Source organism: Neolamprologus multifasciatus, chromosome 1, assembly GCF_963576455.1.
Source record: "Neolamprologus multifasciatus chromosome 1, fNeoMul1.2, whole genome shotgun sequence".
NCBI classification, from domain to species: domain Eukaryota; kingdom Metazoa; phylum Chordata; class Actinopteri; order Cichliformes; family Cichlidae; genus Neolamprologus; species Neolamprologus multifasciatus.
Genome location: NC_140439.1, coordinates 27,948,749 through 27,974,521, shown reverse-complemented (window position 1 = coordinate 27,974,521; position 25,773 = coordinate 27,948,749). Strand labels below are relative to the sequence as shown.

The 25,773-nt window shown below is 41.2% G+C and overlaps 1 protein-coding gene across 3 annotated transcripts in view; it reads right to left on the bottom strand.

Annotated features, from left to right (window-relative positions):
- The window catches only part of sema4bb (sema domain, immunoglobulin domain (Ig), transmembrane domain (TM) and short cytoplasmic domain, (semaphorin) 4Bb), a 67,363-nt gene that overhangs the window by 7,196 nt on the left and 34,394 nt on the right, over positions 1-25,773 (bottom strand). For all 3 annotated transcript variants that reach the window (XM_085153763.1, XM_085153769.1, XM_085153757.1), the window contains exons 3-14: positions 21,545-21,705; positions 20,606-20,668; positions 20,026-20,124; positions 16,705-16,816; positions 16,191-16,307; positions 15,526-15,683; positions 10,758-10,939; positions 10,107-10,257; positions 9,350-9,560; positions 9,118-9,233; positions 5,222-5,379; positions 3,998-4,089 (exon numbers count right to left, since the gene is read on the bottom strand). In XM_085153763.1, coding sequence (XP_085009889.1) covers positions 3,998-4,089; positions 5,222-5,379; positions 9,118-9,233; positions 9,350-9,560; positions 10,107-10,257; positions 10,758-10,939; positions 15,526-15,683; positions 16,191-16,307; positions 16,705-16,816; positions 20,026-20,124; positions 20,606-20,668; positions 21,545-21,705 — 1,620 coding nt within the window. The remainder of the gene's footprint in view (positions 1-3,997; positions 4,090-5,221; positions 5,380-9,117; positions 9,234-9,349; positions 9,561-10,106; positions 10,258-10,757; positions 10,940-15,525; positions 15,684-16,190; positions 16,308-16,704; positions 16,817-20,025; positions 20,125-20,605; positions 20,669-21,544; positions 21,706-25,773) is intronic.

Genomic DNA, 25,773 nt, shown 5'->3' with positions numbered 1-25,773 from the left:
GATGAAGCTAACAAATTAACACCATATTTCTATTTCTATTACTTAAATCCATTTAAAATCTTATGTGCATAAAACACATCAGCAAAAACATTTTAGTTTCAACACCATTCAACTATTTTCTGCCACTTATCTGGGTTTGGGTCACCCTTACCTCCCCCCAGCCATCTCCCTCCAGCTTTTACAGGATCACACCAAGGTGTTCCCAATCCACCTTAGAGATCTAATCTCTAGTCTCAGTAGGACATACGGAGAAAACCTCACCTAGCAGGTGTCCAGGAGGCACCCTAGTTGGATACCCAAAATCACCTGAGGGTAGGAATATAGATGGGCTGGTAAATCAACAGCCTTGTTTTCATGTACAGGACTCTCTTCCCCATTTTAGACTAGTACAGCACCCGTATCACTGGAGATGTTGCACCAATCTGTTTCCTGCTCCTCTCTACCCTTACTTGTGAATAAGACCCTAAAATTCCTCAACTCCTCTATTTGAGGCTACACGTAATTTCTCAATCAAAGTGGGGAATCCACCTTTTTACAGCTGTGAACCAAAGCCTCAGTCATGGAGGTGCTGATTTTCATACACACCGTTTGAGTCCACGACCCACAGGAAAGAGAAATATGACGTAGTGCTGGCATTAAGAACGAAGTTCACACTTTGGTTGTACAGGAACTGGAAAGCCTGCAACAGCTTACCCAATATCCCATACTCCTGAACCCCCACTAGACAAGCTTAGGGGTGTGGTCAAATGACTTTTCCCCAAATCCAGGAAACCCATGCAGTTATACAAACTCCTACAGACCCATGAATATTGTCGAGTAGACAGATCTAGGATGAAAACTATTGCTTCTCCTGTATCTGAGGTACAAGGTTTAGTAGACAAATTTTTAATCTTTAATCTTTTTTTTCTGAATGCTGAGCCAATTGTCTTTATATCCATTAAATATAAGCCTCGGATAAAGCTAAAATGAATGCATTTCTTCATAATCTTTCAAACCCTGTTATTGGTGCTAATGATGCGGGGCAATTGGACTCCCCACTATCTGTTGAAGAAGTATTAAAAGCTATTACAGTTATGCAGTCTAATAAAGCCCCGGGCCCGGATGGGTTTCCAATTGAATTTCATAAAACATTTATTGGTAAATTGGCTCCATTGCTTTTGTCTGTGTTTAACGAATCCTTGGAAACGGGTTCATTACCACCTACTTTCACACAAGCAACCATAGCGCTCCTTCTCAAAAATGACAAGGACCCAACCTCCTGTGGTTCCTACAGGCCATTATCTCTGCTTAATGCCGATGCAAAGGTATTGGCTAAAGTAATTGCATCTCGCCTTGAGGATGTCCTTCCTCAAATTATATCTGAAGAGCAGAATGGCTTTATAAAGGGACGGCAATTGTTTTTTAATACCCGTACACTCTTTAATGTTATTTACTCAAAGCGTCTATCTGAACTTCCTGAACTTGTGATTTCTTTAGATGCTGAAAAGGCTTTTGATAGGGTGGAGTGGGAGTACTTGTTTGCAGTTTTAGAGAAATTTGGTTTTGGCGATAAATTTATTTCCTGGATTCGGCTTCTTTATTCGTCTCCTAAAGCTAGTGTTCATACTAATGATGTTTACTCTGATTATTTTGCGCTGGGTCGTGGTTGTCGTCAAGGTTGCCCTTTGTCTCCCTTACTCTTTGCCATTGCCATCGAGCCTCTGTCTATTACATTGAGATCTTCTTCTGTATTCAGGGGAATCATCCGTAATGGAATTACACATAAAGTATCATTGTATGCGGATGACTTGTTATTATATGTGACTGACCCTGCATGCTCCATCCCTGCTGTTTTAAGCATTCTGGAGAACTTCAGTTCGTTTTCAGGTTATGAATTAAATTTGGGGAAAAGTGAGTGATTTCCTGTTAATACAGCAGCACGTCGACTTCAACAGTCCGATCTACCCTTTCGTCTCAGTCCATCTGGGTTTAAGTACTTAGGGATTAACGTGACTCGCTCTCTAGCTGGCCTTAAATCAGCAAATTTGTCTCCTCTTATATCAAGGATCACATCTGATATTCAAAGATGGGGTAATCTCCCCCTTTCTTTAATCGGTAAGATTAATGTTGTTAAAATGAACATCTTACCAAAATTTTTATTTTTATTTCAGTCAATTCCTTTATTTTTGCCGAAACATTTTTTTGTTTCACTGGACAAGATTATTGGTTCTTTCATTTGGGGAGGGAAGCCACCTAGGGTTTCTAAAACTTTGCTGCAGCGATGCAGATTTAGTGGAGGACTTGCATTACCTAATTTTTTAGCCTACTACTGGGCCGCTCACATCCATAAACTTTGGTTCCTCGTGGTGTAAATTGGAGCTATCATCATGTAAGGGCTCTTCTTTACCGGCTTTGCTCTATTCCTCTTTACCCGTAAAACCCTCTCTGTACACTGATAATCAGGTGGTTCTTAACACACTCAAAATCTGGTTTCAGTTTAGACGTCACTTTAATTTTGTAATGCCGTCTTCCTCGGGTCCTCTAAGCGACAACCATTTGTTTCCCCCTTCACTTTTGGACTCGACATTCTCAGTGTGGTGTGACAAGGGTATAAAACAGTTCAAACATTTATACGTGGATAGTGTTTTCGATAGTTTTCCCAACTTGTCCTCTCGTTATAATCTCCCTATTACCCATTTGTTTCGCTATTTTCAAATTCGAAATTTTGTTGCCAAGTGTTTCCCAAATTTCCCCTCTTTACCTCCAGAACAGCAGTGGGAAACTACGTTATCATTTATTCCTCATCACAGAGGAACCATTTCGAAACTCTATGATGCTATTCTGTCTTTTAGTAACCACTCTAATGTTAAGCTTAAGTGTACGTGGGAAGGAGAACTAGGAATTCAAATTCATGAGGAGTCTTGGGAACAGGCTATAGCGAGGGTACGATCTTCCACCTCCTGTGCTCGTCTTGGACTTATTCAATTTAAGGTCATACACAGGGTGCATTTCTCTAAGTCTAGACTTTTTGAATTGTATCCAGAAGTGGAAAATAAATGTGATAAATGCCATGGTTCTCCTTGTCACCTTAGCCACATGTTTTTTCTATGTCCTGAGCTACAAGGTTTCTGGACAGGGTATTTTGCTATTATGTCAACTGTTCTTGGGGTAACTCTTCGTCCTTGTCCTCTGATTGCTGTATTTGGGATTCCTGTTCGCTCACTTACACTTGATTCCACACAAAAGGATATTATAGCCTTCACATCCCTATTAGCCAGACGTCTAATATTGTGGCATTGGAAGTCTGTTAAGTATCCTACTATTACCCGGTGGCTTAAAGATGTCATGTTTTTTTTAAAACTTGAAAAAATTAAATATAGGTTGAGAGGTTGCACAGCCAAATTTTTTCACAAGTGGCAACCCTTTATCTCTTATTTTGCTAGTCTAGAGGTATTGCCTGTTTAAATGTACTTCTGCTACTGTTATATTCCTCTAATATGTTTGATGGTTGTGTTGATCTGTGTGGGACGGGACGGGGGGGGTCTTTCTTTTAGAATGCGTTGTTTTTTTTCATTCATATATATATATATATATATATATATATATATATATATATATATATATATATATATATATATATATATATATATATATATATATATATATATATATATATATATATATATATAAAAGTTTATTTACTTAGAAAAATGAAGAAAGGTTGATTGTATTTCGGTAACTGCAAGTACTGTTGTTTTCTTTTTTCAATAAAAATATTTTCAAAAAAAAAATATATATATATAAGCCTGAAGCTCCTACTACAGCACTTTAAATTTAAAACTGAAATTTGGAAAACAACTTGCATGAATATGCAACTTGTTTTTTCTTACAACTGTATGTGCATGACTTGACAGTAGTGGCAACATGTTTTTGTGAACTCTAAGTGCATGCTGTTTGTGCGTGAGGTGACAGACACACTTAAATTAAAGGCCACTGTGCAGAAAAAAAACACACTCACGAGAAGCTACTGGTCTGGCAGATCTGGGGTTAGGAAGAGTCCTGTTGCAAATAGCTGATGTGTCAGCCTCCTCCACGTCTTGCTGCCAGTGGCTGAGGCAAAACATACCAAACAAAAACAACAGGCAGATGTAATGACAGGCACCTTACATTACATTACTGATGTCTCCTATCGCAATCGCCAAGTCTTTCATTTAAAACTTACTAATACAATGACTAATGTTGCTCTGGGACATAAAGCAGATCCTTGAATGCTTATTTTGTGTGTTTGTTTGGGTAGACGTTCAAAGCAAAAAGTGCATTCGTAGAAAGGACATAAGGTTGAGCAACGAGGAATTTTTATCCTTGCATGTCTGTGAAGGTTCTCAGTCATCCAGGTCATCGTAGTCAAAGGAGCTTGCAAAGAAAAGCGTCTGGACTTCTTTAAGTTACTTGAAGACGTTTCACCTCTCATCCGAGAGGCTTCTTCAGTTCTAAGGTCAAATGGTGGAGAGTCCCAGATATAAACCTGGTGGGAGTGTCCCCCCACAGAGGGACAAAAGGACCCCCTGATGATCCTCTAATCGCCTGAGCCAAGGTGTGGAACTGGGTGTGGGTCCCAATCAGCCAGAGTTTCAGGTGAGTTCATTGTGAAACCTGGCCCCACCCTATCATGCGAATTCCTGAGGTCAGATGGCCCAGGGTGTGAGTGGGCGTTAAGGCGTCTGGGAAGGGATCTCAAAAAAAAGAAGCCATCTATGTCCACTGTGAGCGACCATCTTTGAACAGAGGCGGTGGTTTACGACACCAACTCTCTGCCATCTATAATCCAGTTTTGAGATCCCTTCCCAGACGCCTTAACGCCCACTCACACCCTGGGCCATCTGACCTCAGGAATTCGCATGATAAGGTGGGGCCAGGTTTCACAATGAACTCACCTGAAACTCTGGCTGATTGGGACCCACACCCAGTTCCACACCTTGGCTCAGGCGATTAGAGGATCATCAGGGGGTCCTTTTGTCCCTCTGTGGGGGGACACTCCCACCAGGTTTATATCTGGGACTCTCCACCATTTGACCTTAGAACTGAAGAAGCCTCTCGGATGAGAGGTGAAACGTCTTCAAGTAACTTAAAGAAGTCCAGACGCTTTTCTTTGCAAGCTCCTTTATCCTTGCATATTTTCCTGCTTTTAACAGTAAAAGGCACAGTGTAATTATGTCTTCCTCCTGCGTGCTGTAGTTCTCACCTGTCAGGTGGAGCCATCCTGACATCCTGGCACAGTTGTCCGGTCCAGGCGCAGTAAGGGTCTCTGGACAGCACACACTCACCACAGCTCAGGTAGTTGGAGCAGTTAGCTACAGGAACCTCCACCAGGCCAGAGTAAGATGACACAAACAAGAGACCCTGTAGAGGAGGAGGGAGGGAAGGGGGTGCATTTCAGATCTAACTACAATATAAAAGGTAAAAAACATTCTGCTTTTGGTTGCAGAGTAAGACGAAAAATGCTAAACAATTAATTACAACAGAAAAGCATAACATACACAATGGAGTAGTTCTGACCAGCTGTTCTCCTTGATACCATCCGAGAAGCATCTTTAGCACTTTTACTACCTACATCTGTGCATCAGATATGCATTTGCAACATTAATGTTCCTGTCATACTGACGCACGGCTCCCCCTTGTTCCCAAATATACAATCTATATTTAGACCAGCTTTTCTGGACCTTGTATTAGACAGACACCATATGCATTCTGTCTTAGTCTTTCATTTCCCTATTTGGAGCTAAGAATACACTCACAAACAGTATCTCAGACTTTATTAGAATTACATAATCTAAGATAAGATTTCAGTTTGGCTGCTTGCCCCGAGAGAGGCCATTATGTAATAAAGAGAGAAAAGGTAATGAAATTTAGCTCTGGGTAAAATGCCAGAGAGGATCATAAACTCTGTTCCAGACGGTGCTATAACTTACAGGAAAACTCAATGGAATGGCCCCTGTGGAAAGAAGATGTCTGAAGCCAGTTTGAGGTCTGATAAAGAGCGCTCTTCCACATTTTCATTAGTTGTAAATTAAACACCAAACATTAAAAAATGGGATAAAGTATTTATTATAAATGGATACAAAGCAACACCGCCACTATGGTTGTATTACGCTGTTATTAAGTTGTAGTAAATCAATTTTACCTTATTTTCTGCTTTAAATACTGCTAATGATCAAAAAGACACCTCCAGAGTCTAACAATAAAGGCAAGAGAAGAGTGCGCCAAAAGAAGGGCTAGCTATTTTAATGTCCACAGGATAGCCGGTGAACTCAACCTTTAAAACATTCTTACCATTTAAAGTTAGCTTTGACTGGTGGTTTTGACTGACAGGTGGATGCGGACACAGATGTCTGTATCTCGTAGTCGTTTCTTAGGGTTAAACTCTGTTAACTGAAGCCAGTGAACTTGAACTTTCGACTGCTGTTATGGTATTTCAGGAGCATTTTTAATAGAATCATACTTTGTGATCAAGTGTACCGTATTTTACACACTATAAAGCACACTTAAAATCCTTTAATTTTGTCAAAAATCGACAGTGCGCCTTATAATCCAGTGTGCCTTACTGACCTTGAATCGATTTTATGTAGTACACGACACTAAAAAAATCAGTCAAAAAATGTTTTAGTACGACTTTGGTAAGCTACAAAGCCGCACCACTTGATGGATTGTCAGAGCATTACGGCTACCGTAGTCAGGAGCCTCATGGAGTAATCTGGGTCCAAAACACCATCCAGTTCAGGCCCCAAAGTCAAACGGTCACTGTGGCATCACTGAGAGTTAAAAACTGTCTAAATTCTTTCATATTTAATAAAAAGATCAGTGTGGCTGCTTTACCAGGTGAAACAATTAAGTTTAACATCCAGGCATCCATGAAAACAGAATTTATAGAGATTGAAAATGTGACGTCATTCGAGGGTAAAACCGCAAAGACTTCTGGGAACTCGTGGCAAGAGGTACTAGCGCACGCAGGCTTTCAATTGAAATCAGTTACACAGCGATAAAAAGAAACACAAAAAACTGTCAAGAAGCTGTTGTATTATTAACTGCAATAGCCGGTCGCATGACAGCCATGAAGCCGACGGGTAAAGAGATCGTTTTTTTTTTTATCGGATTACGTCGTTGAAGAGAAATTATTCGAGCCATGTTTCTGAAGTAAAAAGAGTTGACGGATGGCCTGGATCGCAGCCATTCAAAGACCAAATACAACGTCCCAGAACACTCCAGCTCACATGTTAGTCTGCTCCAAGCATTTCCACAAAGGTCAGTGTTTTGTAGTAGTCAATACGTCATTTTTCATAACATAATTGGTGATATAGGTTACAAGCAAGTCTGGCGCTGAACAGAAATTGTGGCGCTATGCTATCACTAATTGCCCAGTACGATTACAGCATACAATATTATTGTCACTGCTACATTTCTGTAATGCGAACCAGAAATTATTTCCACTACTAATTAATTACCGTTGAGCTCAAAGGTCCTATTAGTAAACGGTTAACGACTGTGTATTTATGAAGACGATTTGTGAGACTGGTAAACTTATGATACGTACGATGGTCTTTCGTTCTACACGGTGCATTTCAAGGTCCTGTACCCATCCATCGGTAAAGTGTACCGGGGCTTGTTGCAGTGACCTGAAGTTACTAAACTTCATGAGTGTATGCACTCACTCCAAGAACCGTATAATTATAAATATGAGCGTAGTGAAAGTTGGGCAGCACGTCTTTTGTCCCTCTGTGTGCTCTAAGGGTCTGACCCTTTCACTCCTTTGATTTTTTTCCTCGTATCTTTTCTTTGCCTTTTCATCAAGTCTGTCTTTGTACGGACCGGCATTGTTCTCCTTCGTTTTGTACATAACTTTTTTTTGGGGGGGGGGGGGCAAAGAAAAAGCAAGAAGGTACTGGAACCAGAGAATGAACGTTTTGCGGTGCTGCAAATGCTTGCATTTGATGCGGTACTTTGATTGTTTTGCCACGAGTTACCGGCATGCAATGCGCGAAAGTCACGTGGTCTGTCAATCTCTATTACATTTAGCGGAGTTAAGTTAGCAGGAAGTTAGCTTGCTAGTTTCCACCTAAACATGATGTAGCATGTTCTGACAGAGATTTCTGAAAAAATTAAAACGTACAGCTCTGCTATCACATATCCAACATAAATGAAGACAGAAAACTAAACAGCAGTGACTTTTTTAGGGTTACTGAAGTTGGACTAGCTGTTATATAATGATGTGGTACGTGATCGCTAGCAACACAGCTATGCTAGCATAACATAAACACAGTGAAGCTGGAGGATGAACGCTAGCTTTTTTTTCCACTCGATTAAAGTTAACGTGAGGGTTCCCGATGGTTAGGGACAAATGCAATCACATGGCAATTCAGTCAGGAGAACAACTGAGACAATCCATCCATAATACGAGGTTAGTCATTAATATAGTGCAACAAAATGGGAACAGAGCAGCTGCGAGAGAATTCAACATTAATGAATTAATGGTACAGGAGTGGAGACAGCAAGAAGAATGAGTTGAGTAAAATTTGACTTATGACTTTTTTGTTTCACTTAGTGCGCCTTATGTATGAAAACAGACCCGTTCATAGACAGTGCTGTGGCGGACCACCAGGTGGCTCCACTCACACCCAAGTTGAAGGGAAGTGAGGGGTGGAGATTTTGGCGCTAACTATATGTGATGTTCTGAGAGTCAGTTAATAAAGTTGGAGTGACTGAGACACTGAGACCTCTCCTGTCGTTATTACATACCTCCACAGTGCGCCTTATAATCCGGTGCGCCTTATGGTATGAAAAATACGGTACTAAACTAAATGAAGTCTGTGGTCTACCTCAGGTGAGTGAAATTTTAGGTTTTTGTTTTATATGTTACTCAACAATAATGACCAGCACCTGTGTGCTGATGAGTTCTGCTAAAAAAGCTTGGCAGTGTTAGCTGAAAAGTTCTCACTCTCTCTTGTGAGAGGTCACAAAAAAAAACAAAAAACAAAAAACATGGAGGCAGCAAAGACACTAAATTTAACAAATTGGGAGTAGTTATACCCTTGTGGCTATGTTCATCTTTTATATACAGTGTATATGGTAAAGGTGGTGATTTACCCTTTGAGGATCAAGCTCAATGTGCTGCACTGGCTGCGGCTCAGCGAACAGAATCATCTCCTCTATAATGTGCATCTTGTCATTGGCATTGATGGCCTTATGGAGTTTTCCATCATCTGGAAGACACAGAGAACAAGCGGAAGTGAGATATATAGTTTTCAGAGGACAGTTTTCTTCTGCTCTGTTTTTGTTCTTATTAAATGAAATGCTTGTAGAATATATTAGGCTCCACCTGTGCCAATAAAGAGCACATCATAAGCTCTCTCCATGCCCTGGATCTTGTGCACAGCGATCTGCGTGTAGCGTACGCTGCGTTTGAGCAGCAGCGGCGTGCTGCGGATTGCGCTGTCCATCAGGAAATGGTCCTTGACAAAGTTGAGCACTTTATCAGGCATGTGCAAGGATGACTGGATTCCCATTTGCCTGGCGTGGTTGGTCACGCACTGTGGGGAGAGTAAATAACAAAAAGAAGAAGAAGAAGAAGAAAAAAAAGAATCTCTGCTTATTATTTGAGCAGTACTGAAAAATAGATACAATACGATGGGGTGTTGAATTACATTTGACCTTGGCTTTAATTACTTAAGAACACAGAAATGAAAATGGAATAAGTGAGATAAGGAGCTTAAAACTACCACATTGGCTGATGGGTTTAATCATGTTCTTAAGCTGTATGTACTATTTTTATGCTCCGAGGCATTTCTTTGGCTCTTGTACAACCCACAGCAGGACAGTACTTTCTGTTTTCTAGCAGATAAAGAAAATAAATGGGGAACATCTGCTTCACATCAGACTTGTTCAACAGCCTAAAATAACACTACAGGTAGGACGGGATGTTTTGTTGGTGTGTTTAATATAGCTTTTGTATGCATGACAAAGACAGCTCTTTGTCGTCATTTTATCTGTTACTGAATGAAGAGCCATAGAAAGAAGTTGTGTCTTGTTGCAGTAAATTGCACTGTTTGTCATAAGATATGGCCTTCACAACTCACCGCCCCAGGCCGTGGTTCTGGTACAGGGTGGTTGTAGGTGTACCACTGCTGTGTCTCCCTGTTAACCTCTCGGTAGCGCCCGCTGAAGGCTTTTTTCACCTGCTCCATAGTGAAGGCACAGACCGCGGAGCTTCCCGAGGCGCCTTTATACCTGTAAACGTATTAATGAGGATGTAAGGGTTTCAGCTGTGAACAACTGGTCAATGAACCAAAATGTTAACCTATCAGAACTTGACATTACACAATTTTCCACATGTTCTGAGATTTTTTTGCAACTGCAAGAAACTGGAATGGCAGTTTCTCAATGGAGAACAGTTGCAGAGTGGGCGCATGAGCGATTTCCTTATTAAAACCTTTATTTTGTTGATACATTAACTAACCATTGGGATCACATTGGCTCGTATTAGCGGTTAAGCACATTACAGCTGCTCTAAATTCAGAGGAGCCAAGTGAAAAACAACAACTTGCCAAGTGCGAGCGCAGATATTAAATAAAAACTGGCTCTAGATGGGGTGTGTGCGAGCCGTGCTTGTGTGTAAACTTTGACTGTAACAGTGTGACAAATCACAGTGTGTGTGCGATTTATGTCACTGTCACAGCTGACATACAGCGCTGTCACAGTCTCAACCATCAACTGCATTTGAGTCGTACCACTGAGAAGTGAAGACGCCGTAGAACACTGTGCTCTCCCAGCTGTCTCCCGTGGGCTTCAGGACAAACATGTCTTGGATAATGTTGAAGGGGAAGCCATCATCGGGGAGGGAACACAGGAGCTGAGCCTTCAGGAAGGTAGTCCACTTTTTCTGCAGGACTCGCTCACCCCCTTTATCACCCTGAAAAAAAAGAAGAAGAAAAAAGATTCTGCAAGTTTATTAGAGGACTTTATGTCCTTGTAATAATTTTTTATTAGATTCTGGCAGGGGTTGCAATGGTTGTACAAGTCTGTACTTATTTTTGGACTTGAGTTGATAAAAAGTATTACTTAATTATGACTGCATTATTCTGATATCTCCAGTTCCTCTGAAGAAACCTTAAACATTTCACTAGAATCCTTTAACCAGGCTTTAACAACAGACAGCTGCACAAAGCTACTAGCAAAGACAACATGAGCACATGGTTAGATAGGATATCATTACATAACGCAAGTATCTAATTTACAACTACAATTACACGTCACAAAATAAATAAAACACACGATGACTACATCAAGACAACAAAAAAAAACGCCCCAAACTCAAAGTGATCCCTTCATTTCCCAGCCATGTGTCACATGACTGTGACATAATCCTCCTGGTTTGTTTGGGTTTATTTTTCTAATTTTTACAATATCTGTGTCATACTGCCGCTTCTATCATTGATGTGTGAAGAATGTACGAAGGTGGAGGCAGGTTTGGTGGAGCATGTGGATATTTGGCTTACAAATGTGTTTTCTCCATGAGATAATCATGGAACACGCTGATATCTTGCGATAAAAGCAGGAGGAGTGCAGAGTAGTTGAGTTCAGAAGGTCAGAGCTGTGGCAAAATCTGGGAGTTCAACTTTGCTATGACTAAAATCTGCTTTTAGCTGGAAAGGCTGTGGCTGTGGCAGGAAGGGAGGACACCATGGCTTTGAGTCAGCTCTGGACCAGGAACCTTACAGAACCCTGCCCGAGTACACCTAAGAGCTCAAGTGGATTTTAAATTTGCTGTCAGAAGCATGAAAAAGCAAACAAACCAGATAGCAAACAATGTTCTATACGAACCACAAAAACTTTCCCTAGAAAAACGTTTATAAATCATTTAAAAGCTAAGAGCAAACTGCATTAAGTTCCCTAGATGAGTGTGAAAACAGCCCCAAACTGTCAGATCATGAAGGCCAAACATTCCAGTGAAATTACTGAAGGGACTTAAAATATGTTGCAATGTACGAGCTCCTTGAAAAGGCACGCATTACTTTGGAGCCCATGTTTTGCATCACAGTTGCAATCCATCCCCTTTGCTTCAGAGGGTGCTGTTGAGAAACGGAAGACGCTCATGACCCTCCTTTTTATTTATTTTTTATAGCATTTTAACAATAAAATATGTAACACACAAAAACAAAAAAAACTGCTCTGCGTAAAAGATGCTACAGCATAAAATATCAGCTCCCCTTTGAAGGAGAGAGCATAGCAAAATAGAAAAACAAACAATGGTTAGTTATTAATTACAGCTTTGAAATAAAGATCAGTCCTTCATGCCTGACTTCACCTGCAGCTCACAGACAAGGCATTCACTCTTCTTTCAAGCTGTTGCAAAATATTCCTATAAATACTTATCAGAGTTTTCTAGGACTAGCAATTATCAAAGTGCTTGTAAACACACACCAAAAGGAACTCCTCCCAAATACAGCGAGCAAGCTTGAAAACACTAGAGGAGCACGACTAGGAGGAAGGGGAGGAAGAGCAGGACCGAAAACAAGAGACCTCGCCCAGGCTCAAGACAGCTTTCCTCCCTCAAATCCAAATGTTCCCGTCAGCATGGCCTCCCAAACTCAGAGCAACTCCTAAATAACCACACAAGGAGTAAGGAGGTAATAAAGTGCAAAACTATAACTACCTCCGTTTCCTCCTCCATGTGCTGTCACACACACAAACAATCACATTGCTCAAGAGTGAGGTGAAGCCACCCTCGTGGGAATGATGTAGGGCCTGGGAGCCAATTACTAAGCTGAGGTAGTAGCCCGTCCACATAATGAGGAGACCACATTCCTGCTCTCTCAGCTGTCCACTGCTATTGTTGCCGTGCTCCGATGCACAGCTTGTACAATCGCATCGACCACTCCCCTCTGATAGCTGCCCTCTGAAAATAAACCCGCTTCTTTGTGCGGCATTAGCCGACTCTCATAATATTTATTACATCCAAGATTCTCATCAACCTGAGATGTAATAGATCACGAGGTAAAGAAAATTGCGCCATGCAGTATTTATAACATGCCCACTTTTCACAGCCCTTCAGAGCGCACACCTGAATAAACAAAAGAAATGAGGAGGGCAAGAAGGGAGCGGGGGCAGATAGGAAAGACTGGGAGAAGGAAAAAAGTAGTAGAATAAGTAGAATTATTTGGAAAATGTAAGTAAAACAGTAGTTAGAATACCATTAAATTAATCTTATCTAACAAGAAACATATTCTCTTTTTCTAAGTGTCTGTCAAGATAAACTATGACAAGCAACATGGTTTTGATATATTAAATAAAACCGCATACCAACATATCAGGAGTTGGCCTGACACAGAAAGAAAAGGGAGTGCGTGTTTTCTGACAGTTTGCAAAAGTCCATTAGATTTGGAGCCTGCCAAAAGGGAGGGGTCTTCATACCTCAGCTTTACTTAATCTGAGTTTAGCACTCATTCCTCAGCAGAGGAGGAGCACACAAGACGCACATTTAAATGTGATACACTGACATAAAAAAAGAAAAGAAAAGAAAAAAAAGTGGGAATTTTTGTGCCGGTCTTGATTTAGTCTTAGATTTTCTCTACTAAAGACACCTCCAACTGTGAGGTGCACCTTCCTAAGGGGTCATGGGAGAGGCAGGGATACTACACATGGTGAAAGGAACAGCTGCTTACTATCATTCTCAAAACAACAGGGAGCGTGTTCTACACTGTGGCCGCCGAGATCACTGCTCACCTATGCAGTTCACACACAGCTCACAGAGGCAATTAAACCCTCATATGCCACAGTGACACAATTTGCAATCAAATATTGAGTCGTATACCTCAAATCTGAACACGTACAAAATATTTTTATATTCAGAGTGAATGACCATTTCAGAGAACTTCATTATCTCAGAGGTCTCCTGCAAAAAAACAAGTGTAAATCTGTCATCTTAGGTTAGGAATCTAGCAATAGTTGTTTGTACATGCATAAATATTTTGCATTGGAAACAGGACTGCAAATAGCTGACAAGGCCTTTAGTGAAGCCAAGAAACAGGGATTTTTCTCTTTTTAAAACATGCTTTAAGTGGTCCTATATTTCTTTATTTATACCGTTGGACAGCATAAACATAGCCGCCATTTTCAGGTCAGCGGCTATACAGGTAATCCCTGTGAATCACTGGCTCAGACTTTAGACTGCTCGATCTTGACGCGAGTGGATGCCCCTAATGTGGTCATCTCAGCCGCAGAAGCTCCACCCATCTGCTATTCAAACATCTGTTTGAGAAGGGCAGCCAATCAGAAGTAGGTTGACTTTAAGGAAAGATGGCCTTTAAAAAAAAAAGGGAGAGGAACTAAAGTAAAAATGTGGCGCTGTAAATAATCGGGCCACCTAAGATACAAAAAGAAAAAAAAGAAAAAAAGAAAATGCAAATCACTTATTGATGCATTATTTATCCTGTAAAATGGGTAATAAACCACAAGCAGCACTACCATATTGCTATAGAAGAGCTTCAACTGAAAAGACGTCAGAAAGTGAAAAGGGAGCTGCTGCATTCCTGTGAAATAATGGTGCTTTACAGAGCAGAGAAAGCTATTCTTCTGTCTCTATTGCACAGTTCATCTGCAGCAAGTTGCCACAGTCTGGGGGCACTTCTGTCAATGATTTCCATATATAGGACCCAGGAGGTGCTCTGCCGGCAGCAAGAGGTGTCGCCGCACCGAGTTCCAGAGCCTAGTAGGACTAAGTCATTAAGCTGTCACTTAAGATTACATGCTGTCCCCACGATTACTCACATTACTGCCGCCATGAACAAGAGACATCAGTCAGGTAGGGACGCTGAGTGCATGTATATCATGCAGCTTCATAGCTTTTTAACAGATCTGACGACAGGTGAAAGGGAATGGAGTTTGTGGCTGATTACCCAGGCTGATCAACCAAACTGAACTCTCGAGGAGAGAAGCGGACGGAGGGGGAATGACGTCAATGGTTTAAATGATCCCAGTGAATTCTGCAGTTGCTACAGTTTGCATGCAAGAAAACAGGCCATATCGTAGGGTGGAAGAAGCATTTCATATTGCTGTGAAGCACTCTTGAATACTAATAATGCCTGCAAAGCTCAAAGGGCTGGCGGAGGAACGGCAAGGAGCTGGAGGGATGGACGAGTGCAGCTGACATTGTGAGGGAGATGGAAGGAGAGTGGGATATGACATTGCAGAGAAGGGGAAGGGAGGGAGCCTGAGACGAGGCAATGATTCAGGCAAGGGGAAACTATATCTGCTGAAAACATGCCTGTACAGTTAAATAGAGAAAAGTTTAAATGCGCCAGTGACATGTTTCCATTGCAATTACTCAGGCATAATATACAGTTAATGTTACCTAATGTGCTTTGACATGGGAGTGTCCCATCTTGTTTTGAGGCAATTGTGCCAGGATTAAGGACAGGAAGCTTGAGCCCTGCTGTGCCTCATACTTTTGCGTGATCATTTTGTGTAACCGCCTCACCCTAACCCCGTGTACATTACCTTACACACGCGAGCAATCCTCGACACTATGGTGTTGTCAAAGAAGTCAAATTCTTTTCCCGCCTCACTAAAGAAGAAGTAAATCTTGTCGTCGTCGCCCACAGAGTTGCCTATAGGCTGACTCTCCTCGATGTAAGCTGACCCAACAAAGACGGGATCTGTTAGAGATAGAAAAACACAAAAGCAAACGTGTGGTTAGACAGCTGCGTTGCACCTTTATAATCGACACAAGGGAACCTTTTTTTCCCCACACTTTTTTCTGCCATCATAAATTTGGAAAAAGTCAGTGTCTGCACCAACAAGCTGTGCTACAATCCTGCAAGGGAAGAGGAAACAGAATCCTCTTTATAATTGTACTCAGATGCCTCATCAGGAGCAGTCTGCATGAATTACCTACAGATCAGAAGACAAGAAGAGTCTTAATTGTGCGCAAAGTGCAGCTTACTCTGGCGAAAGCAGTGGCAGCCGGATGAGGTTGTTTTGATGTGCATGTGCAACGGCTGATAGGCTGGGCTCCCGCAATCTACAAGCGCTTGTCTTTGCTCTCCGTCTGCATGCATTAGTGAATGTGCCTCGCTAATGATCGCTGCTTTTTGGAGCTTATCTGCAGTGGTCGGTACATAATGGAAGATTTGTGGAAGGAAAAAAAACACATGGGAGTTTACCTTGCAGCCATTTTAAGGAGTTCTCTGTCTTCAGAGCAGTTCCCTGACCCAAACTCTTGTAAATGACTGGTTCATTCCCTTGAAAGTTACTAACAGTACCAGTATATAATTCACCATCTGGAGGAGAACAAAGGAAGAGAAAGATTGAACTGAATTTGGAATCAATAAAAATAACACACGACAAAGAAATAATAACAGGCTGGAGCTGAAGTCGGTAATAAAGTGAAATGTTAGCACATAACAGTCTGAGTGAGAATAGACAAATCATTTCTCCTCTTCATATCCAGTTCAATTATTTACTAATTGCTTGTTAAAGAAGTTGCACAAAAACAATGTCTGCTGCTGTCCGGCTATTTATCAGAGAGTCTGACGCAGACAAACAACATTAGCAGGCACATCATGACTCATTACTGAATCAAAGATGGAGTTGCCATCAAAATAGTTTCAGAAACAGCTGCGCCCGCTTTCCCCGTCTAAAAGGAAGCCATTCATATAAGTGCGCATTAATACATACCAACAATGATGGCAGTTGATTTATACTCTGGATTAAAGGGGCAGCGACTGCGCCCATCTTCCATCATGACCTCGCCCTCTTCATCTCTCTCCAGTGTGAATGTTGACGTATTCTGGAGGCAGACACAAACAGCAAACGTCCCTGAGGCTCAGGCCAATTAAATTCTACTTATAGTAAAATGGTGAGTTAAAGTGAGCTCAGTGGTCTCAAGATAATTTTCTCCTTTACAATACACGCTGACATTTTGGATGTTTGGTCGCTTGAAATCGCTGTCGGACCATTGACAGGCTGTCTGATTAATAGAAGGTTTCTTTTGTGTACCCTCTGTCACAAGCAAACAGGCTATTTCATTAGTATGAAAAGGAAAACTATATCTAATGTACCAACCAACTTCAAACAAAGATATTAAGTGACGATAAATCAAAAATCTCACAAAACTGGACAATAAAGGCAACTTACCAAAAGATTAACCTTTGTAGCAGAGTGCTGACATTTTATTGCTGTTGAGCTGTTGTCTAAAAAAAACATCACTGAGCTGCACTTTGCTTTCATTACTGTGAACACGGCTACCGTACTTTATCCTCAGCTCTACTTCCATAAATATTCGCTAATCCCTTGCTCCAAATATTCCGTGAAACATTTCCGACATGGGTCGAGAGACATGCTTTTCCAAATTCTGCAGTGATCAGCTATTCTGGCAAATTATTGCTTTAAAAACAAACAAACAAACAAACAAACAAACAAACAAAACAAAACAAAAAACCCATAAAATTTTGATTTACATCATAAGCAGGTACACGTGAATTTAGAGCCGTGTGCCAGAGATAGCAAAGGCAGAAAATCATTTCTCAACTCAAACACAAATGATACATTCATTGTAGAAATATACTTTATTTATCCATCTTCCAGTATTTCTCATCATTTAATCATTTAATTTCACAGTCTCTCCCAAAAATACTTGAATACTTAATACAAAAACAAAACCATAAATAATATGAAGAAGCTTCTCGGAGGAGAGGTGAAACCCTCAAGAAACTCCCAACAAGTCCAGTTGCTTTTCTTTCCAACCTCTTAGAGAAACATAAATAATACACACGTGAAACAGTTACTGAACTTCCATTGAAGTCTGACTTCAACAAAACAAGCCTGTATCTTTAAATGTTTCAGTATTTTTAGTCCCATTTTGAGTTTCCACAAACATTTCTTTAAAACCCTCAGTCAAATAAGTCTAGAAACTCATCAAAGATCTTTTTCCCATCACAGGTCACTGGGGAAAAAATCTGTATTCCTGACTGGTTGGTGAGTGGTTTTCTGGAAGCTGCTGCCAGTTGCAAGCTAAAATTGTTTACCAAAAAACTGCTTAAGATTGCTTTGGCTGCTAGCAGGTTGTTGCAGGCGTCCTTAATTTGAATGAAAGATGCCGACTTGCCTGCAAACATTTCTCGAGTACTAGTGAAACTCAAAAAAAAATTCAATGCAAACCATGAAAGGAGAATGTTCCCCTTCCCCTTGGCAGTTGGGCACTCACACTGGCCTTCAAGCCTATTTGACTGAGACCTTATCAAAGAATGGTTTGGTATGAAAAACATACTGGTCAGACTCTGTTCCCAGTGCATGTATATTAAAAACTTCTGCAGCCAGCGAGACCGTGGATGCTTTAAATAAGTTAAATAAGTTAAATGATGTCATCATGTTGTCTCGTTAGGAAGTGACTTTCAGTGATTGGACATGTCAAATTCCAATAGCTCATGAGGTCCACAAAACTGAATAACTCATCAAAATGGACAACTTTTGCTGTGGGTGACAGACACTGCACTGAATCAAAATGCAGTCAGTCTATCAGGCTTTAGCCGGTGCCTTTTCAAAAGCCTGACAAAGGGAGCGAGAACAGTGAATTACAAGAAAATATATGGAGAACAACTGACGTTTCCACTGCTACACACTGTGGTCTGCTCCGTGTAAGGGAAAAAGTGACAGCATGTTGGCTAATCAGAAAGCGTGCATCGTGACGCTTTCATTTGAAGCGTCCAACACTTGCACATGCATTTGGAAGACATGTCGATAAAACACTGAATAGCCTCAGACTTGTATCAAGAACGCGTGGCATAAGTTTATGCACTGAATCTAAATGTAGCTGGTCCGTCAGACAGCATTCGACCTTGTTTGTCTGAGCTTCTAGTCCTGTTTGATAAAGCTAACAGAGGGTATGAGGACACTGAATCACAGAATACATATATGGAGAGCAATTGCAGTTTCCACTGCTACACACTGGTCTGGCTAATCAAAGTGAGCTTCTCATGAGGTCTTCATTGTGAACAGTTTTAGAGCCTCAAGCGCTCTGAGGTCTTAGGGCTGCAAAAGCTTGAGCTTAACTTTGTAATACATTTTTACACAGGAAGAGGATGGAAGATTTTCCATTCCCATCACTTCATTTATATAGTTTTAAAAAAGAGATTCCTCTGCTGCCACACAGCAAGAACAATTACATCTATCGTTAAAGCATTTAATGCACACATGGGAATAGGAGCATTGTCACAGGACACACATAAATAATATATAAAGATAATTTATAGCATGGAGTTCCTCTGTTGCTGAGAAATATTCCCATGTTTCTTTATTATTAGATGTTGTGTTAATCTTAAGCTTGTTTAAACTTGTGTCTTTAATTTGATTGTTACTGTATCTTTTTGGCTGACCATAAAACGTTCTGTGAGAAGTGGTAAAAAAAAGAAATAAATAAAACATCCCTCACTGGTAATACTATACATCTCAGATCGTCTGGCCGCGAGGAATGCCCTGGGTGACACACAGAGTTGTGGACTCCATCAACAAGACGAGTGTTCACCCAGACCAACTCAGACTTGCTTGGAATCCCAGATCAGGGCCTAACGTCCTGCCAAGCGATCCTCAGTCTGAGACTCTGACGTCAAAGGGCAGAGTTTAATGCCCTGCTTTGAGAAGCTGCGCTGTTGCCAAACTCTACTGCCGGTTACCATCACTCCAAAATGTACTCCTCTGCTAGATAAACAGACCTACTGCTTCCCCTCTATCTGGAAACCACACAGCTCGTGTACCCCCTGTTGACTTGTCTGGCTCAAGTGCCTCAACAGGATTTGGTAACGCTTGGATAACAACAGATCCAATACTGACATGGTGGATAAAGGGGCTTGATTCCTAAAGAGTACCCCTAAAAATATTTATAAAATTCAATCCTGTTCTTGTGAGAGGAGAGGAACGGAATAAATTAAGACTCGCTTTAATGATGGGAGAAAATCAAGTCTTGCAGGTGAACAATGGGTAGATTGAGAGGTCATTACTTACTATGTAGGCGCAGACAGGACTGAAGGCATAGGTGCCACACACATAGAGATGAGTGCTATTCAGCCGCAGAAGAATTTTGATGTAATTGAAGCAATCAGTCTGGAGAGAACAAATGGAGAGCGTGTCAGGTCCATAAAAATCACAAGAAATTCTAAGAATTGAATGTGATCTTCTCGAGAGCCCCTTAAAAATCGGCCTATAATACTCCTAATCATAAGCAAATCTTTCAGAGCAGGAAATGTAAATATTATTCGACAGAAACAGAAAAGTATTCCTCCTCTCCTCAAATACTGCTGGGAAAACCTCTCACACAGCACTTTGCCTGGTGAGTTTTTTGTATTACAGACCAGAGATTTACACAGATTACTGAGGCTTGTCGCCCAGAGATACAACAGCTGGCATGACAACAAGGTAAGAGACAGACAGAAGAAGAAGAAGAAAGAGCAATTCCCCAGTGAGCCTGCACACTTGATGAATCCATTTGTAACTGATGGAAAGGTTTGTCAACACACAGCTCCACCGGAATTTTTTTCCCCCCCTTACAACACTACTCAAACAAACAGAAGAAAATGTCTCTCACCTCCAGGTTCTTCCCTTTGAAGCTACACTCGTCTCTTTTTCCAGCAGGAGTGCCCCATGTCAGCTGAAGCAGAGAAAGAAACCCTGAATAAGTCATGTGATAGATTGTGGAAATCCACAGATTCAGAGCCAATGTATAGAGAGCATGTCCACTTCCACTGTAATAAAATGGGCTTCGATTTGCACGGAGTGGTTTTAAGATCGTCCTCGATTAGTTGCTAAAATATTATTTTTACCTGATTTTAGAGAAGAGTTTGATTTTATGCTGAAATCCAAATGAAAACACTAGTGACATCATTTCATCTACTCTTAGAGAGAGGTCGACTTTGTCTATAAAAGAGTTCTGTTATTGTACGCTGACTGGTTAAGGACTAACGACAAGACGTACTCCCGTAATGGCACCCACTGTCAAACAATAACTGTGGCAGATCAAACAAAACAGAAACTCAAATGTGTGCATAAAGCTATGGTTGTGTCTGACGCATTGGCCACTGCTCGCACAAACTGTGACGTCTGCACATCACCATAACTGTTTATGTTTGCGCTCAAAGTTTTTATGACTCGCTGCAGTCGTCTAAACTGTGAGCGTCGCTGCTCTGAGAAAAGTCACCGATTCATAGCAACAGAAGTCCAAATAGTAAAGAGACTGAGCAGGTGTTTGCACACTTTTTTTTAAACTTTAATTTAACTGTATCTACTCTCTTGACTATATTAAAAAAAAATATGGCGAAAATTGCCAGGATTTATTTATTTAACACCATCGGCCTACAGCTCAAATTAATGACAAGTCCATAAAGTGGTAATTCAGGGCTTTAGATATTCTCCCTGAACTATCTACCAGCAAAATTTGTCACATGCGCGAGCCTGGCGAACCAGCAATTCGGGTTTTAAACATGTAATTTGGACTCGGATGAGGCATTTGGCATTTTGTTACACTCACGTTCTTCTGCAGCTTGATTTTGCTGATGTCTGAGAGGCTGAGGGCGAACAGTGCCTCCCTGGCTCCCACATACAGCATGTCGTCTTCCTGGCTGAGCAGCAGAGAGGTGTAATTAAAGACGCCGTTTGCCGAGAACCTCTTAGCTGATCTTTCCTTTGCATCTGGAAGAAGACGACACAGACACACAGACACACACACACCAGATTATTATCACACAGCAGAACAGAAAGGAACAGATTAGTACAGAACATGTCCTGATGCTCAAAGCACAGAAAAACAGATGACTGATCTGATTTTATTTTTAAGGAGGGGGGGCTTTTAAGTCCATGCACTCAGTAGCACTTAATCATGGACACCTGTTTAACCCAGAACTGTCAGTCAACCCCTGCAGAACACCATGACATGCATCCCGCTTTTCTGCAGGCCTCTGACATTCAAATTCCAACCTGAGATGAGCAGAAGACAACTGCTCCTTAAGCTGACAGGAACTTCTGTTTTAGCACTCCAAAAAACTGAGAATCTCAAGGTTACATAAAGAACCACAAACCAAAACTACAGCCAACACTTGCTTGCGAGATTCAGTCAAATTAATTTTATGACACAAAGGTGAACTCTTATCAAACCCGTCTTCCTTGAGCCTCACTCTTGGAGGCGACAGTCTTCTTCGCTTCTTTAGTCGCAGCCACCAGCTTCTCCATGAGAAGACACACACCACTGAGCCACGTCTACGCTTCTCTGTGCTGGCCGACCCCCTTTTCGTTCGAATCATTACTGGCAGCGGGGTAAAAGCTTCCTCTGCTCAACACTAATCTAAATCTCCCTGATTCTGCAGCTTCTTCAAAAAGATCTCTTAAGCAGTGGGCCAGAAGTCAAATGAGCTACTTTCCCCCCACGTTGCTCGATTTCCTGCAGCTTCAAATGATTCTTCTGATTAAATACAGACTTGATGTACACATTGCTCCTTTTATAGCATTTCCCTTAGCATCACAGAGGACTCAGTGTTCTCAATAGTGGCATCAGAAGCTTTTTACTGCTTTCTACTGTGAAGAGGATTGGATTCATTTTTGGAGCTAGCTTTTATAGGCAGGAGGAGGTCTGACAATTGGTCACTTTTTGCTTGGACTAACCGTGTAATACACCTCAAACAGACCAAATATAAAAGCAAAACAAAACCCAACAAAGCGTTTTATTCAAAACCTTCACGGTTTGGACAAATCACAATCAAGTGGGGCCCATCTTTTTTGTAGATGAATGTTATTGCGTCATATTTGACATTTGTTTTCTCAGCTCAGAAAAACTGACCAAGTGCATGTAATATAAGATCAGTGCATTTTCTGCCTACACGCATCTCACTCTTTGCAGCTTTTGACCATCTATGTAAATGTTTATCTCTTGCCTCCCGTTCCAAACATATTAAAACACACTCTGTGTCCTTTGCAAGCCAAAACACTGGAGGTCACGGACTCCATTTGCTTGTCCAAATAAGATTACTGGCTCGAATCTGAGGTCGTAAACACTAATATTTGCTGCAGTTAAACCATTTACAGCCTTTTCCACATGTATAACCAGTAAGCTGGATTCAAATTTAGACACTTCTGACAGAAAAAAAAGACACCAGCAAGAAGTTTTCCCTCAACACTACCAGGTGGTGCATTGGCCTATAATGCAAATGGAGCTGATAAAGCTGCAATAAATGTTTACAACCCTACAACCCATGACTTAAACTTTTCAAGATGCTCACAAACAAATCTAACACTCAAGGCACTTTGGCAGATGATGGTCTTCCCCTTGTGGGAGTGAAAGCCAGCTGCACAAGCCACATCTTGTCCACAATCAAAGTTTAGGCTCTTTCTGCCGTTACAGTGCTCGTTCTGTTGAAAACATTGTGACATCTGGAGTCAATGGAGACCAGGGCACCATCATTAAAATTATGGGGAGGGGATACAAAATAATTATAATAATAAAAGCATATTTCCTATAGTCATGCAGGTGTCCTTCTGGACAGGAAGAAATTGAATTTTTCCTGTAAAGAGAACGAAAAACTGGTTTTATTTCAGGGTAAATTAAATGTGCTAAAATATCCTTAAATGCTCATAAAGTGAGGTACACTCAGTCCCAGCAGACCCTGCAGACAAAGGAGTGCCATCTCTCCTCTCAACAGGGGGACATATCATAGATTGTGATTGTCTGGATTCCCCTGGGTTTTGGACATTCACTAGAACCAAAAACAGCCTTTCCACCGCATATTAAAACTCCCTGACATAAATCACAGTGACAATCTCTTAGACAGACAATGGAATAATGAGCAAGGGGGAGGGCAAAGTCATGAAACTTTTACTCTGGAAGCAGGATGAGGCAACTTAGCAGGAGGTTGGGTTTGAGGGTTGGGGTACTGAGTGGGAGTTGTGGTAACCAGGAAGACTGGATTGAGATGTTGAACTATGAAGAAACATGCAGACGGAGGAAAGAGAGCTTATTTTCAAAGCACTTTGAGATGGATTTCTGATAAGAGCAGAAGGTCAAGTAGTAATAAATGTCAGAGTTGTGTCAAGCATCAGTGATTTCAGAAAGAAAAACCAAAGCTCCTCCCTTCAGAGGCTGGTTTTTGAGGGAGATGTCTGAAGTAGATGCAGTAGATTGCTTGTGTGTTTTGACATGATTGCAGCAGAACACCGGGCATCCACAGACAGCAGCAGCAACTGCAGGTCATTTCACAGCCAGGCTCCAGTTCCATTCATCACCGCTTGTTTAATCAGCTGGCTGTCACCAAGTGAGGCCATCAACCTCTGCCAATGGTCATCACATCACACCTACCAGCAATATAACTGTTTTATTACTGGTGTGCTGAATTAGTTAGCAGGTTCTCTGAATTCCAACATGGAAGTCAAATAAGGTGATTTGCCTGAATTCTCCATGGTTATGGAGAGTGCAGTGCTGCATGCAAGAAAAAGGTCTGCATGCAGCACTAACACAGCATCCAAGAGCCCTATGTCTGGTCTCCACTGAGACTTAATCACCTCCCAGTTATTAATTATGTGGAATTCAATTTTGCAAGCGTATTAAATGTATTTATTCACTGGGATTTTCTTCATTTCACTGGAGCTAGAGATGGCAGGAAGAAATCAGATCACAGAGGATTTCAGCGAACAGATGCTTTGTGATTACGGAACTGTTTGCTTGAGAGTCAGGGAATCAAACTAATTCTGTGCGCACACAATGAGTGGCTACATACGTCATGAATTTAAGAAGATATTTGGAAACCAGCCAATGCAAATGCATATCCTCCTATTTTTCATATATTAAATGTGTTTAAGGAGGGGATTTAATATATTCTAATATGTATGTAAGCCTATAGATATGAATTCCAGTGTGCACAACCGAGCCTAAAATGCGATGTGTGTATGTGAATGTTGCAATGTGAGCAGTGTTTACTGGTTTCAATAAAAATGCTTGGAGAAAAAGCTGAAAAGGCAAGTAGTACTGGAGCACCCCCCCCCCCCCCCCAAACATACCTATATTATATGCATAGCTATTGTGACATCACCTCTGATTTCTATAGTCCAATTTTGAACCCTTGCGATGATGTTCCTAATGTCATCATTGTGGTTGCAAGAAAGTGGCTGTCACAAGGAGGGGTGCGTCTGACCGTGTTCCTCATTGGCTAATGGATTTCAGGCACTTCTGAGTTGGCTTCAAAAGCCCATTGGTCTGCCAGGATTTAAATATGCTGGCCTGCTTTGACCCACCACCACGGGTGGTGCTAGTCGTTAGCTGTCTGTTACTTTAATGGGTTTCTAGCGCTAGGAGAAACTAGGAGGTGACCTTTTTTGATATGTGTGACTTTGCGCTTTTTCAGTGTAAGCATCAAACAAAAATCATAGTTTACTGTGTAGTTAATGTAATTAAGTTACTTAGCACTAATGCACAAGTCCGTGGACGCATTTTTCTAACTAAGCTAGCCAGTGTTAGCTCATAACTTCATGATTACCTCTCACTCAAACGTGACTTCTGGCTTCAAGAAAGAAAAAAAAAAAATGCATGGTAACATAATAAACTCAAGGCTTCAGCAGAGCACACACCAGTTGGTGGAGGTCACAACATATGTCCGTTTTTTGTATACAGCCCATTACCTTTTATTTCCTTGTTTACAGCCTTTATGTGGTAAGCCAAGTGGTGCTGCAGCTGGCTGAAGGTCATATTTATAATGCACACATGAGAAAAATCAATCT